At 42.4% G+C, this 16,825-nt stretch overlaps 1 protein-coding gene across 2 annotated transcripts in view; it reads left to right on the top strand.

Moving 5' to 3' along the window:
• The window catches only part of ARHGAP42 (Rho GTPase activating protein 42), a gene marked incomplete at both ends in the record, with an annotated part of 233,837 nt that overhangs the window by 47,832 nt on the left and 169,180 nt on the right, over window positions 1-16,825 (top strand). For both annotated transcript variants that reach the window (XM_080930427.1, XM_080930428.1), the window contains one exon: window positions 11,450-11,545. In XM_080930427.1, coding sequence (XP_080786553.1) covers window positions 11,450-11,545 — 96 coding nt within the window. The remainder of the gene's footprint in view (window positions 1-11,449; window positions 11,546-16,825) is intronic.

The raw sequence follows: 16,825 nt of genomic DNA, 5'->3' as shown, positions 1-16,825 counted from the left end.
AAGACAATTCGGATAGAACACATCTCTATCCAGTAGAGCTGAGAAGACAGCTCTTCAACTTGTCAAAGCACTTCTTGTTTACTTCTAGACGTGGGAAAGGTATAGGAGACAGTGACAGCAGTCGCCCATTGGCTGGAGATGAAAAATAAGGAGAATTCTGCTCAAATAAAACATTTGGCTCTTGAATGTCATGGCAAAGCCAGTTCTTGATTCCTAATCCTTTTCTTTCAGATCTTCACCTAATGGCTATGCCTAAACCATGGCTTCCCCTCATTTGCACACTCCTTTGTGCTTATTCCTTGGGTGTTTTTCTGATCAGCATTTACCATTTACACAAGCTTACTGCCTCCCTTCAGTTGGGATGAAAGAATGCAGCAAATTAACTGTGGAACATTTGCTTACTGTGAAGTAGTCAGATTTGTGCTCGACACATGGAACACATGATGCTTCTGTAAAGAGACCTAAAATATCCAGTAAGGTTCTTTCTGTGTGGCCCTAAGATTTGTTGGATATGCCCTGCAGTCCATAGCTAAGGACAATGTAGCTACACTGTAGGATAATGTAAACAGCACATTTTGAATTGGTTTTGGCTTGTGATGACCAGAATGGAGCTGTGACTATGATTGATACATTACTGAAGGCAGAGGACTAGATATGGGCTTTGTGTCTCCTTCACAGTCCCATGGGAGTGATTCTGTAATACCTAGAAAGTTCTATATCATAGCTGAAACAGCACGAAGAGGAAAAATGATATCCTCTTTCTAGAAACTATGCCAAGAAATAAGTGGTCATGCAATTATAAGGGGTTTATGGATGGTTACTAAATGAAAGCTCTTCAAGGTGCTTCAGCAGATGTTCAGTGGTGAGGAAAATAGCAACACAAGTAACTGTTAAACTTCCTCTCGAAGCACACTGCCGTGTCACTCCACATTAGATGTGAGATCTCACAGTGACATGGTCCTAGCTCCTGTCATTCCAAGTTTCCATCCTATGAAGGCAGTTGGACATTGCCCCAGACAAGAGAAGAAAAGTTCTGAATATAAATTGAGATTGCATTCTTCTGGCTAGAACATTCTGCATAAAGAAGTTTGTGAGCTTGCATTTGCGAAGGAGACAGAAACTGTATTATAAAAAGAGGGATGGGAAAAATCTTGGGGAGTTGTATGGGGAATGCTAAACAGAATAAATGCCTAAAAATAATCTTTTTCTGTCTACCCTTAGAAAGCAAATAGGCATCTAAGGTATCATAATTAAATTAAAAGAAACAAAATTGATTATGACAAAATAAGCAAACAAGAAAAAGAGCCAAAGAAACAAGAAATGCATATGTTTGCATACTGAGGAATCCTTTATGTTTGCACACTCAGGAATCCTATAGAAGCCCCAAATAGAAGCCATAATATACACACAAAGAGCTGGTATGTAGAAATGAAATAAAAGAAGACAAAAAATGACCCAGAGTTAACATTATGAGACAAAGAACTTCCAAAGATGCTTTTGTGTTTGTTTTGTGTTGGACATGGACCATCCACTTTAGAGTAGTTTAGTTCCGCAGTGAAGCTCACTTGGAGAACACTAGCTTTTCATTTGTGAATGGTATCAACTGGGGCCTTACTTCTGAGCTAGACATGACAGCTCATGTTCTCTTCTCAGAGCTTCTGTAGACACCAGCCCTGCTGTGTCTAGAAAACCTTGGTTCTGTTCTGGCCTCCATTCATCCACTCTGGCATTTATACTCTTTCCAACTCTTCCTCTTCAGAGTTTCTTGAACTCCGAAGGATGTTTGATGGAAAGAACCCATGTGAACTGAGTGCTCCAGGTCTCTTGCTCTCTGAACATTGATCCGCTGTGGGTCTCTGTCTGCATTTGCTGCATGTGCTGCAGGAGGAGCTTCTCTGACGGCTGAGTGAGGCAAATATGTACAGCAGAGCTCCTCGAACAGACACTGTACGGCTGTGTTTCCTTAGCAGAGCAGTAGCATTTGGTTTTCTCCTCAGACCATGACCTGTCTAGTCCCAGGTTCTTGCCTGCTTCAGTGCTGTGAAGCAGCATTGGGCGTGTGGTTCTTTCTCATGAGGGGAAAATACATTTTCAACAAAAGTGGGGTGGGGGATAACACAAAGCCACTGTCTGAAGTAAAAGCAACGCAACTGTAGAGGAAAGTTGATAACCTAGAGGACAACAGCTTACTATAGGGCTTTGCATGGAAGTGAGAGTAGACATACCATGCCTCGACCACAAATATCTTTAGCATATGACCCTCAGAAGACTTGGATGGAAAGGGGAAATAAATCCTTAAGAGTTGGCAATAGTCTGGTGAGTGAAGAGTGAGTAAAGGCCACAGAAAGTGTTGTTCAGAGTCTTGATCTTGGGCAGATAGAGATGTTATGTGTGGAGGGCTCTGGATACAGCTGTAGTAAGAGGACTTGTCAACCCCACGGGAAGTCCTGGGTCACAGGCACCTCTGCGCTGCTACACACCTCCTGGCCCAGCGCTCATGCGTTCACAGTTGTCCTTTACTACGCATTAAGTTTGAGTCCAGCATGATCTCTGTAAGATCCCATCTCAGAGAGAAGAAGAATGGTTTTGAAAGCAAGCAGAGAACCTGGGGGAGCTGCCGGCTCCCACAGGCCTTCACTCTTTCAAGTATTTTCCCTGGGGTGAGAAGATGTGTGGTTTATTTTGTCATTTGTGAAATCTTTGTGGCTTTTTGTTTTTAATTTTTACGGAATGTATGGCTCTACAGACATGGTAGATAAAATCTGGGCAAGTGTTGGGTTCTTGTTGTTGTTATTTTTAGGCTGTAATCTTCTGAAATAGCTTCCCAACCACACAGTGTTCATGGGATTACAGACTGTCTTCGGGAGCAGTCAGTCCCCCTATTTATTTTTACTGAAGCTCTCCTGAAGATAGGAATTGAATACCAGATTAAATGTTGTGCTTACAATGAAAATATTTCATCTTCTGCATCTGCTATCAAAATAAATAGGGATTTAATAGTTAATGATTGTTCCCGAGTCAGTATTTGTTCTGAACTAGGTACTATGCTTAGGAAATTTTACATAATATCCTAGCAGTCTTGAATGGAGTTAGTGACTTTTTTCCCCCTCTTTTTCTAAAAGAAACCGGGGTTTTGGTGAGGCTAACTTCTTGCTCAGAGACATATACCACCAGAATGACATTTATGTTTGTCTGTCTCAACTATGACACAAGAAAACAATTCTTTCCAACTGAGGGACTACTTTCCAATGCGGCCACCTTTACATACATAACTTCTGTGCTTGCTAGAACGAGATGCTTCAGTGAAGTGTTGCCTTTGAGAGTAGTCAACGTACTCTCTATCAAATGGGTGCAGAGATGGAGTCACAGAGTGCTCATGTGAAAGTGAGTGAGGTCCTTCACCCTCTTTGAATTATGCACAGTCCGGTTGCTCCTCCCTGGCACACAGCAGACTAGTCTGGTGGCCTTGGCTCATCCGTGCTTCTCGGTTCCTCTAGGGCGTTGTGAAGCCTGTCAGCCCTGTGGCCTCTGCGAGTGTCTGTTCCGCTGTTTCCCACCAGCTTGCCCACTGCGATGTAGCAATGTAGCAGCCTCGAGAGAGGTTCCTTGACTGCTTTTATTTACGTGTATTGAGTGATTGACAAGCCCAGAGCTTTGTGAGGAAGATTTCTTTAAATTATCCAACAACCATTATTTTCTGACATGTTCACAAAATAGAAACTTGCAAAATAAACATGTAGAGACTTTGTTCAAGTGAGAGCTGTGGAAACCAAGAGTCGAATTGCTTCCCTTAGATTGCGCCACACCCAGCATGCTTTTCTTCAGACTCTCCCGCCTAGAGCAAGCTGATACGTGAGGTTCCAGAGAGAATGCTGAAACCATCTCTGAGATGATTAAAAACTGAGGCTTATTTGCCAGATGCCTGACGTGGCCTGTTCTGCAATATGCTGTGTGGCTTTTATTAACTTAAAGCTTCTGTCCCTTTACCATGAGCATTTTAGCAACTTATTTACAATGGATTCTTTCTACTATGAAAATTTCGTTTTCTTCTTTTCCTTCTCTTCTCCTTCTCTGTTTCTTTCTCCCCTCCCCTCCCCCTATGTATGTGTCATCACTAATGAACCAAGGTGTTTGTTTGTTTGTTTGTTTGTTTTTAAGGAAGCAAAGAATGTATACCTATCCCTAAGGAGCTATACATCTCTTAGCCCACCCCATGCCTCCTACAGTTTCCATAATCTCCTTAGATAGCACAGTCAATCAGGGCAGGAGTTAAACTCACGGGCCAGTGGGGCAAATTTCCTAGTCAAAGCTCAACTGTGGAAAGTGTGGGCTTGTAAAAGCACAGAAGGAGACAGCTTCTGAGAGTTTTAGTTATTTACCTGGCTCTCATACATCTGTGCTTTTAACTATCCAACATACACCAATGCAAGAAGTGACAGGTACGGGGTAGATTCCTGGGTGACAGACTTTCTTCAAATATTGCACTGTTTAAAACATGCTGGAAAAGTTAGAATTCCACAATCCTGAGATAGAAAGAAATGAGAGCCTCCATGTTCAGGACATGTGAGACCCCCACCTGCAGTGCACACGGGAGCACTGTGCAGTACTTAGTGACGGGAGAGGCAGTGCACACGGGAGCACTGTGCAGTACTTAGTGACGGGAGAGGCAGTGCACACGGGAGCACTGTGCAGTACTTAGTGAAGGCAGAGGTGAAGTGGGAAGCTGGGACAAGCCAGAGGGGGTGTTTTGAAGGGATGAAGGAATCTTGAAGGAACCATTCTGATTCCACAGTATGAACTAGATATAATTTATATTTATGTGTACTGCTGTTTTGTCTTCGTGTGTGTCCATGTGAGAGTGTCAGATCCCCTGCAACTGCAGTTATAGACATCTGTGAGCTGCCATGTGGGTGGTGGGAGTTGAACCTGTGTCCTCTGGTACTCCTCACTATTGAGGCATCTCTCCAGTATGTAAGCACATGTTCTAAGTGGGTGGGATGACATTACTATCATGCAGAACATGGGCTATTTAAGATGGTGAGATTTTTCTGCTTCCTGTGAGTTTTCATAGTATGGTTGGGTTTGTCTGTAGAAGCTGCACTTTACAAGTTTCTGGATGCAGGAACTTATCCGCCTTGCTGGTACCTGGCTGCATCTCAAGTTTTCGTTTTTATTGATCCCTCTAAGAGGTCTCCGCCAACTGCATGGACTCTGCCTTCTGGATTGTCACCACTGTCTAGACTGCGGACTATGGCAGAGGCTGGGAATTCTGGTATGGCTCCCTGGGTTCAAATCCTGGCTAGTTTCTGATGTTAGCCTGAGTGACTATGGGGAACAGCTACTGCTGTTCTTTTCTTTCATCTGTCTGTCTGTCTGTCTGCCTGCCGGTCGGTCATCTATCTATCATGCATCTATTTATTGTAGATGAGTTGCATGCACAGCACAGATAGCACAGGTGGGGAGATTAGAGGACAGTTTTCAGATACCAGCTCTCTCCTACTGCGGGCTCCTTTACCACCTGTGTCACCTCAGTGGCTGCTGAAGAGATGTCAGGGTTGGTTGTGTGAAGTGCGATCTGCGTGGTCATCACTGTCGTCACGGTCGGCATTGCTAAGCTTTCAGGAGAATTTACTGATCATGTCTGACATAAGTAACTGTATCCTTCATACCTATTCTATTGGGCTGTGTTTTTTTTCCTTTTTCGTTTTTTTTAAATCTCAGACTGATGGAAACTTTCTACGTAGCTAAGGCCTGATCTTCCTGGAGTTCTCACTTCCCGTGTGCTATGATTACCAGTGTTTCCCACCAGGCCTCGCTGTGGTTCTGGGTTTGTTCCCACTGCCACATACTGTTTGCCATCTTCACAGTAGAGTGAAGTCAGAGATGTACATCTGGAATATGTCCCCTTGGAGTAGTATTTAAACCTAATCATGGAAAATGCTGCATTTTGGAAACATGGTTCTTAAGAGTGGAGTGACAGGTTATATATGTTCCCATAGAAACATATCTCACTTCTACGGCTAACAGGTCATAGTAAATCCATTGATGCTTCTAAAATATAGTTAAGTCTATGTGGAAGAGAAACTGTAATTAAATATTTATTTGGGATTTCGTATTCTTCTTATGAAATGAGGTTACAGAGCATCATTAATGTTACCTCTTCCTGGGTGGTACAGGTTATTATTGATGGCTAGAGCACAGCACCATGTCCTTCAGGTTGAATGTTAATACTTGGGAAGATACTCAACGCATACCTCTCAGTCAGGCAGATGGGAAGGAAACACTGTGTGTGGTACTCAAAGCATGTTGACTGTGGGTGACATTGTTCCCTAGGAAATGAATGCAATCTCTGCCCTGGCTCCAGCTGGAACAGCTTTTCTTGGTTGTCTTTAGACCCCAGTGTCTGGGCTAGATCCTCTGCATGGCATGGTTCATACTTTTTAAAATTAAATGTTGACTTCTTTAGTTTTATGAATATGTGCTAGCTGAATGTGTGGATGTCACCATGTGAGTGACTGGTTTAAGTGGAGGCCAGAAGAAGACATCAGACCCTGGTACTGGACTGATAGAGGGCTGTAAGGTGCCATAGGGGTTCTCTGAATCCTCTGCACGAGCAGCGCTCTTGACTGCTGAGCCATCAGCCCATGGTTCATGCTATTAACTTTTCTTTTTGTATTTAAGGGGAGAACTTGATTTCTGTTGTGATAATTTAAAATTTAACATTTAAAAATTATTTTTCTGAACAATACAATCTCATGTAGCCCACCTCACCTTAAACTTTCTGTGTAGCCAAGGCTGCGCTTACAGGTGTGCACCACCACATTTGGATTATAGGTTTCGGAGGATGAGAAGCAGAGGTATGTGGATGCTACCCAAACATTCTCCAACAGAGCTAGAGCCCTAGCTCTTAATTTGGTTTAAAACTACGGTTATTTTCTGCTTAGTCATCTTTATTTAAAGGAGGTTGAAGCTGTACTTTCATTCAGGGACTTCATGCAGACAACTATGGAGTATGTGTATCTCTGATTTTGTTTGATATGTTGGCTTTTTAGTGTTGGGATTGAATTTGGGGCTTTCAATGTGTAAAGTCTGTTCTTTCTCATTAAGCTACACCCTCAGCTTGCGTTATTGTCCCGTCAATGGAGGATATCAGGCTTTCTAGTTCAGAACTGTACACCAAGTACGAGACAGAAGCACGGGTATCGGTTTAGGTAGCATTGCACATTTTTTATGTTGCACTGTTAACAGCAAACATGAGCTCTTTGAGTTGATGACATCATTGTTTGGCACTTCACTATAACCATGGCAGCTACAGAGTAAGGCTAAATAGAAGGGAGATCAAGGATTCAAAACCACCAGCAGCTGAGGGCATCTGACTCTAAACTTTCCCCTTTAGTTTTAGAATTGTCCTGTAGCCTGCTTGAAGTCTGCATTTCTGTGTGTAATCCTAACTGACATGCTTCCAGAAGCACTCTGGGGGGCTTGGGGTTGGGGTGAGAACCTACTTACCTACAGAGACCCACAGTATTATCTGCTGCAGCTAGATTGCTTATTACTTTATCAGAGCGGAAACTTGATACTTTTAAGTCTGATTTCTAGAGCATGCTCCAGAAACTGTGGTCTGCTATGACATTCTGATGACTGAACATTTCCTTTCTCCTTTTTTGAGATGCTTGCGTTGGAAACACTCTATGTGTTCTCAGTACTCTCCAGTTACCAGGAGACCTTTTGGTGCATTGTCTACCCTGTGTGGGCCTTACAGGGGCCAAAACCTATGTAAACCATAGCCTAGCAGATGAGGACACTGAGGTACAGATGCTACTGAAATTTAACTGAAGATTCCTTTATTCCCTGGGTCATGGGATGTCTGTCAAATGAATTCAGAGCGTACACCCATGAAGCATTACATCGTACACAAGATTAGTTTATTGCAGAATAATAAAGCCCTATTATTCTGTTTGGGAAACGGTCTTCAAGAGAGACAATGAAAAAGAAAACACAGCATGACAGAGCCCAGTGGCCAGAGAAACCACTGTGTTCTCTGTATGTAGTTTTTATATCACCTCTTAAGGTTTTGAGAAATCTTTTCTAGGAAGCACATTTCTAACCAGGTTATTCACAGACCCATTTGGATTAGCTTTTGTAGGAGAACTCAGTGGTAATTTTGTTCTTTAACCAAAAGTCTCCAATTAGGTAAAGTGTGTTAGCTTCCAGGTGATTCCACGAGGCTTCTCCCAAGGACATAGCAATGGCTTATGGCATAACCTGCTGCCATCACCTGCCATCGCCAGGTGAGGTAGGGGTGGCATCTGAAAGGACGGCTGGCCACCCTATGGTTCTCATGTGCTTTTGGCCAGTCTCTTTCTCCCTCTCTCTCCCCTGTCTCCCACCTCTTTTCTGCCCTCATGGCTCTGTTCCCATTTGTCTTTCTGTCTGCATGTCCTCTTATCTGTCTGTACTCTGTCTCCAGGTCCTCATGCCTCTTTTCCCCACAATAACCCCCCTTATACAATATCTGTTGCATGGAATAATTTTTCAGGGAGACACCTAGGCAAAGGCCTGCCTCCTCTCTGCATTATATTTTATAACAAAGTAACCTTAGCGTCCTTGGGCCCTTTTGTATGCCGTGTCTCTATTTACTGTAAGAAGTATGTTTAAGTTCCTTTCTTTGGAGCAGCAGTCAAAATTCTACAGTTTCAGCTCCTGCTTTTACAGCTGCTGATTATGGGATGAGGTTATTCACAAAGATCCCCAAGACAGTCACAGAACTCATCCACACTGCACCACTAGGTACTGCAAACCCTGGGGTATGAACCAATCACCCCTCTTGCTAGGCCAGTGTTCAAGTGCTTGCCTATGTTTGCAGCGTCACTGTAAGCAGGTACTTTCTTGTTTGAGGCACTCACTGCAATCAGCAGAGTTTTTGATTTGCAGTTCAGGAATCCACAGAGCTAAGAAGGAGTTTGGGGAGAAATGGAAGCTTATACCCGGAGTTCCACAGGACATAAGTGCCTGAACAGTTTGTCTGGAATTACAGGAGGCTCAGAAGATCTCTTGATGGTGGGAGACAGGGATTAAAAAAGGATGTTCATTGCAGAATCCCTGGTTTCTTGACCTTCCTGAATAGCATGAGCCTTCTTTAGAGTCTATGGGACAGTAAAGAGAGGTTAAGTTTAATGCTTCCCTCTGGTCTTAGCAAGAACTCTCACAGACAGCTTGGCTCGATGTATCCTAAGAATCAGAATTGAGTGCTTCTGTCTCTTCACAGCATTTGATATGGCCTTTATTGTTATTGTGGTTAATCAGACCTGGGCATCTTGGTAAATGCATGATACTGAGGGGCATGCTTCTTTGAAAGCATCAGCTTTATCACCTCAGTGAGCTGGAATCAATGAGAGGAATGGGTGCTACTTGCTGTCTTGTATAATGGGCTCCAGGACGAAACCTCCTCTAGTCTTCCCAACAGCCCGGAACTACCAGTTCCCTGTTGTGCAGATCAGAAAACCGAGGAAGGAGGAGTACGGTGCAAACAAAGGGGAAGTCTACCCCATGAAGCCCTTGTTTTTCTGATTCAGAGTTCACCAGGGTGCTCTCTTCATCTTCTCAAAGTATCCAGGAGTGGGATTTGTAGCTGGCCCTAGAGTTTTCTTCTTGAAGAAGAGGAGGTGTCAATATGCCAGAAACATCCTCTTTCAAGGACATGGTTTATTTTGTAAATAAAACAAACAAACTAACTAACTAACAAAACTCCCTAATTCATTTAAAACAAGACGTCAACAGAATCTCCAAATTTTTAAAACTTGGTGCCCGGGATCCTCACTCAGAACTGCCTTTGGGGAATGCACCAAGGAGGCCAGTCCTTTGTGTTGGAGGGTATTTCAGTGTCTTTGTTGATGACTCAGTGGATCTACGCTTTCATGAATGTCTAAGTACTGAGCTTTGCACCCGCATTTACAGTGAAGAGAACCTTCCTTCTGATACCTGTTAACGGGTAAGGAAGACTGAGGATGGCAGAAGTCAGGACTATTTCAGTAGACACAGGGCTCAGCTGAAGTCTAAGGAAAATAGCCAGGAGGTTTACTGTCTCTCTGAGCAGGTTTAGAAGGAATAGTTAAAAACAAAACAAAACAACAACGACAAAAACAAAAACCAAAACAAAAAAAAAGAAAAAAAAAAAAAACATGACAAGGCGTAATGTGGGAGGCAGGAGCGTTGGTGTTGAGGAGAGGCAAGAAATTCTACATCAAAGGATGACGGCCATGATATGGGGTGTGCTGGAGAAGTTAACTGGATGCTGAGGCTGGGGATTCTCTCTCACTTAGTAGAATCCTTGCTAACAGCAGAGTGTAGAGACCCAGGAAGGAAGGTCATGAGGCAGGACTCTGGTAAAAGTTTGTTCAAGGAAAACATTTTAGCTCCTATAGACTGGGTCAAATAGAGGGGTTTAGTATTGATTTATTACTCACACAAGAATACTGTTAAATGGAATACACATATTATTCAATTTGTAAAAGCTGTACATTTTCTTACTGTAAATATCTTTGGAGGAGTCAGCAGGCAAAGGTCAGCGCTGGTCTGAGGAGAACTAGGTAGCTCCCCTGACAGTGTACTTTGAAGTTAATTAGTTTTAGTTTCATTTGACAAATTTGAGTGACAGGACTGTTATAAATACTTTGCAGATATTAATTCATTTAATTCTGGAAACCCGAATTGTTATTCTAATTCTGCATATAATAGCAGGAAACCAAGGCCCAGAGCAGTTCAGCAAGTAGCCCAAAGTAATGTAGCAAAGCTGTGGAGGGGCGTGGCTTCAGTGCAGGAAGGCATGTTCAGGGCTAGAAATGCTTAATCATTCCTTTGGGCTGCATCCAAGGTGGCTGCTTTCCAAGGATTTACTTTTTGGGAGTTGGATCATGGAAGGTACTTTACTAACCCCAGAAAGAAAGATGGATTCCTTTTCCGATTTCACTCTGAACCTTGTTTGGTTTGAAGCCTTCATGGGCGTGTATTTGCTCAGGTCTCCAATAAACCACAGAGGTCTTTATAAGCAGCCTCCCAGCTGCCTGTCACTTTCAGCACCTAAGCCAGTAGCCCACTGGGGAAAATCACTCCTACCTTTTGCACAGAGTGCATGGAGCTCTTCCTATGCACTGTTCAGTCTTCTCAGCCCTAGTTGCTTCTCTCACAAATCCCTTCTGTGTTCAAATAAATTTCCTGTTCACGATGTGGGAGTGGCTGTACCCTGACAGAGGCTTCCAGATGATCAGCCCCACTCTTGTCTTGAAGGGTCTGAGGGCAGTTTCAGACCCTCAAGAATGTAGCTGTTCGGTCATCCCATTACATTTTCTTCAACTCAGCAAGCTCATATTTTAAAACCGTGTGTATTTTAAGACCATGTCTTTGATTTGCTGATGCTTCAAACCTCATGATGGGTGTCTCTTCCCTGCAGACCTGTCCGTGGCTGTGCAGAAGTTCTCCCAGTCTCTGCAAGACTTCCAGTTTGAGTGTATTGGCGATGCAGAAACTGATGATGAAATCAGTATTGGTGAGTACTGGGGTCATGTAATGTTCTCATTGAAATCACACAGACACTGCACAAATCTGTGTCATAAATATTTAGAATAGCCCCCGACTTTAACAAAACTAAAATTGGGACTTTGAGTTTCTGTGGACTGTTCCCCCCCACCCCATGCGGAAATTACTTAATCATTCCAGCTCAGGTCAGCACTTTGGGAAAATACTGATAGCAGTGTTTGTCTTTGCTTTCCAACATGCGCTGAGCATGTTCTCAATGCAGGTGGTACAGAATTTAAGACCCATCTTTCTCTTTTTTTCTATTAATTCTTTGCTAACACTAGCGTTTGCTTAGGAAAAAAAAAACAAAGCACATTTAGTTATGACATGTTGAACGCGTGTTCTAACAGATTCTTGCTCAATTCTCAGGCAGAAAGTGTATTTCTTTTTTGGAGAACATTTTAGACCAGGTCTCATGTATGCGAGATTTCCTTTAACTTTTAGGTAGGCAAGGCGACTTTAAACTCCTGGTGTGCATGATATTGGGGTGGAGGCCAGGGGTTTACGCAGGCCTGGCAAGACAGTGCTTTCTTGGTGAGGGGCGCATGGATGTGGCTGGTGCCTGGGTGTGTAAATGGTTCCTCTTGCTTCAGTCTGTGTTGGAAAGTGGCTCACTTCTGCCCATTGGAGAGTCCATAGGAAGTGAGGAGTGATCTGCTTGCCACGTGCCCCTTCATCCTCAGGATGGGTGGAAAGGACGAGCAGGAATGGTCAGGTTCCCTTATCCTCTGGAACCTTTTTTGTCACATTGACACAACAGGCTCAGCATATGCTGTCCCACTTGCTCCTGGCTCCTTTACATTTGTGTTGTAAATATATACAGTCAACACAGCCAGATAAAGCCTAGACTATATTACTAGGAGAATAGTAGCACACATGTACATCACTAGTTAGGAAAACCATACCCAAGGAATCTTATTCATTTTAGTTAGTTATAAAACTAAATTCTGTGAACTCAAAAGCCAGGCCCCTTCATGTAAGTCTTGGCATTTAACTTAGGCTAACCTCATGAGAGACAGTCTAGTAGAGATATGATTTAAGAAGCTTTCAATTTTCTATGTGTTTCTAATAGAATAAAGCATGTGATTAGTAAGTTTCTTTTTTCTTTGCAAAGGATTTTGCAAATACTTCCAAGTCTGTACAAGTACCAGTTTTTAATGGTTTGGTGACTTTCTTCCATCAGGTTCATATACATAAGCTTATGGAAATTAATAAAATGGTATCTGGAGTAAATGCAGCTTGCTCCAGATTTTCTCTCACAGTAACTGCTAAGAATACACGCAACAACTGTCCAATAGTCTTGAGCTTTCCAATAAGCCTTTGCTGTAAGGCTTCTCTCAGTCACACTTGAGGAGCATGGGAGCTGCAAAGGCATTTCTCCTTTGTTTGACACTTTCCAGTATGACTAAACAATCACTGCTGTGTTCTGATTGTTTGTAGATGAGATCGAAAAGGCATCAGGTGAGTGCTACCCAGTGGGCAGAGGCTTACTTCCACCTGCCAATGTGTAACTATATTCTACTGTTTCAGGGCTCTGAGGATTAGACAGCGGATGAGACATGAGGTGAGGGTAATGAAGGGGTAAATGTTGCTTGCAAATTTTACCTCAAGAGACTTAAGGATTATGTCCAAGCTGCTTTATTCACCTTTGTGTGCTTGGTCTACTGAAGATGGAACTTGGAGACATTCACTGAGTTTGACCATTGGTCCTGAGTACAATGATTTCATATAAGCAGAAAATATTTCTACAACCAGTGATAACCACTAATGTAAAGGTATTGGTGACTTTCTTCCATCAGGTTCATACACACAAGCTTATGGAACTGAATAAAATGGTATCTGGAGTAAATGCAGCTTGTATTATGTTAGTCACTCAACATGTATATCTTAACTCAACTTCCAACTGCAGTGTGAGGATTTTAAATTCTGTAGGTAATAGAAGACTATGATTAATCTCTGATTCCATGGGCAGGAAACTGTGATGCATACCCTAGGCTGAGGTAAGGCTTTTGGGGTGGTAGGGGATGCCTTGGCATGCAATCAGTAGCTCCAGTTCTACGGGGAAAGCTACAACACTTTATGTCCAAACTAGCCCACTAAAGTTTCAGGACAAGTTTCTTTATTTAGTCTCTTTATTTTGCCACTTCAATGAAAGAGAAATTAAATAGAGAGACCTGAGCCTGGTGAACACTTGTAGCATGTGGAAGGAAAGCAGAGGCTGGTAAATCTCTGTGAATTTGAAGTCAGTCTGATCTACACAGGATAAGTCCTGTCCCAAAACAGAAAAAAAAATAACAAAGCAACAACAACAAAAAAAAAAACAGAGAGAGAGAGAGAGAGAGAGAGAGAGAGAGAGAGAGAGAGAGAAGAAAGAAGGAAGAAAGGAAAAGAAAGAGAGAGGAAGGATCGAGCTATGACTAGTTCAGCAACTGACTAATGGCCAAGACAGCTTCAGCTACAATAGTCTTGAGACTGACCCATGACTTAAGTGTAAAATCTGACAGATTAACTGCGACAACAGAAAGATGAATCCTCAGTGTGAGGTGGTGTGTAATGTCGAGGAGTTGGCAGGCTTTCTGTTTGTGAGGAAGGTGGGAGCCGGACACAGGTTGACAAGATTCTCACAAGCCTGTGGTGAGTGGAGACAAGTTCAGACCATCATTAAGGAAAAGGAGGTGCCTTTACATGGCAGCACAGCTCCCTGTCTGTGAAAGCTATTCTGGGGAGTCTGCTCAGTGAGGACATTGCTATTCAGCCTGTAAATCTTTCCTGCCCTTCCCCTTCCCCTGTCTGCCTACACCCATGCCCTCTGGACTTTTTAGGTTTTTGTTTTGTTTTTGCTGTTGACTGCTAGTGTGACATGGTTTGGAACAAAGCAAACTGGAGTTATTCATGCAGGACCCTTTGAGGACTTCTTGGGGACACTCCTGTGCTGAAGTCCCAAATGGAACATTTTATTATGCACACACATTTGCACCCCAAACTGCTAGAAGCCATTGTTTCTCTGCACCAAGGATAGTGGAGTTTGTACTCACTGGCTTACCTGCTGCGTGTAGCACTGGATCAGTGGAAGCAGCTGCTGAATCCACCTACATAGCCTCCCACTGGCTGCTCAAATTGCATGCTTTTTGTACCACTTTTAAGAGTTCTGAGCTAAGAAAGCTGAGTTAAGAATCTGGAAGTTAGACATTAGTGTGGTGGGAGGTGTTAACCTTTCTTTTAACTAATATATTTATAGAGTAGATTTGGAAAAAAGTACACAATTGTTTTGCTATGATCTCTTACTATGCAGTAATATTTTCAAATCACTGCAATAACACAGTATCCCTTGCAGTTTTATTCCTGGTGCCCATACATGTTGGGATTCACCGTGTTCCAATAGGAGTTATGTACACACTTTTAAGACTATGGGAACAAATGGGTTTGAATACAGAAAAACAGTCTTATTCTATTGAAAACTCTTTACAGTGATTCATTTTGAATATTTGAGAGTTCAAAGACATCACTGTGAGCCTACCTATGAGATGGGTAGTCTTACAAAGTTAATTAGGTACTTGAGTCTATAGGATAATGAATTTTCTGCATCTTCCTATGATACTTCAGCATTTACTCCATTCATCCTGAAGGTGGACCATGCTAGTTACTCTGATTTGTTTTTCTATGTTGCACTTAAGCTTAGAAATTAATTTCAATATTCTTGTGTTTGTGATACATGTATGTGTTTGCATGTTTGAGTGTGTATGTGTGTGTGTGTACAGGTCACCATGTACATATGGAGGTCGGAAGACAACCTCAGTGCTGGTCTTGGCCTTCAGCTTGTTTGAGATAGTCACTTTTCATTCTTTGCATCTGAATATTCATTCTGCTAGATAGATGACCTGTTGCTTCTGAGGATTCTTTTGTCTCTGCCTTTCATCTGATGCAGAGTTTTGTTATACATGTGCATTACTGAACTAAGCTTTTACATGGGTTCTGCTCATTTAAATTCAGATTCTCACTCTTGAAGGGCAAATGTTCTACCACTGAGCCATTTCTCCAGCCCTTGAAATAATTCTTGAGTCCTAGTGTTTGTCTGTCTGTCTGTCTCTACACACACACACACAAACACATATAAATATAAAAAGAGGTATAGACTTTAAAGAAATTCAGATATATTTAGTCAATCTGAACTAGGCAAAGTTTATTTGTTCTAAGCAATGCAAGAAAGCATCTTGTAGTATATGTGTAGTTGTGCATATACAGCTTTGGTAAGGATACAGTGACTTGTGGATAACTCTTGTAGAATCCTAAGAACATCTGGGGAGAGGTGACACTTGCATTCAAAATGTAGACATTTTCCAAGGAGAGCCAATTTGCTAGTAAATGTTTTAAGTGAAGACATCTTTCAGTTAGATACACCTAAACAGAACACTCTTGTTCTGGAGATAGGTAACTTACAGCCACGTGCCAACTAAGGCTCATGCCAAACTCTTCATTGAGAAAGGGTCCAACCAGTTGGGTGATTCAAAGCAGAAAGTGTTTTTGTAATAACCATCTAGCCATTTCTGACCCGATTAGTATATTTCTGTTCCTGCATTTGACTCTGTTTTGAATGCAAATATGTGCTCATAGTAATGAGGGTCATTAGTGTCTACTTGTCTAGAATGAAGAACCTTCAAAGATGAGATAGCCAAGGCACTACAGTGCACATTGTATGTGTGTGCTTTCGTGGAGGAGTTAACTTGAACCTGAACCCAGCTTGGTTATATATTTTGCTTGCATTGGGTGGTCCTTGTCTTAGTCAGGGTTTTTATTCCTGTATAAAACATCATGACCAAGAAGCAAGTTAGGGAAGAAAGGGTTTATTCAGCTTACACTTCCACATTGCTGTTTAATACAAGAGGAAATCAGGACTGGAACTCAAGCAGGTCAGGAAGCAAGTGCTGATGCAGAGGCCATGGAGGGATGTCACTTACTGGCTTGCTTACCCTGGCTTACTTAGCCGGCTTTCTTATAGAACCCAGGTCTACCAGCCCAGGGATAGCACCACCCACAATGAGCTGGGCCCTCCTCCCTTGATCACTAGTTGAAAAAATGACTTACAGCTGGATCTCATGGAGGCATTTTCTTAACTGAAGAAGCTTCCTTCTCTATAATAACTCCAGCTTGTGTCAAGTTGACATAAAACCAGCCAGTACAGTTCTATATAGTTTTAGTCTTTTTGGTCTGTCTTCAAGAGACTATGGTGATAAACAAGGCTGCAACTTTAAAT

Source organism: Micromys minutus (assembly GCF_963924665.1).
Source record: "Micromys minutus genome assembly, chromosome: 16".
NCBI classification, from domain to species: Eukaryota; Metazoa; Chordata; class Mammalia; order Rodentia; family Muridae; genus Micromys; species Micromys minutus.
The sequence above is the reverse complement of the archived record's forward strand: the minus strand, read 5'-3'. Positions and strand labels throughout refer to the sequence as shown.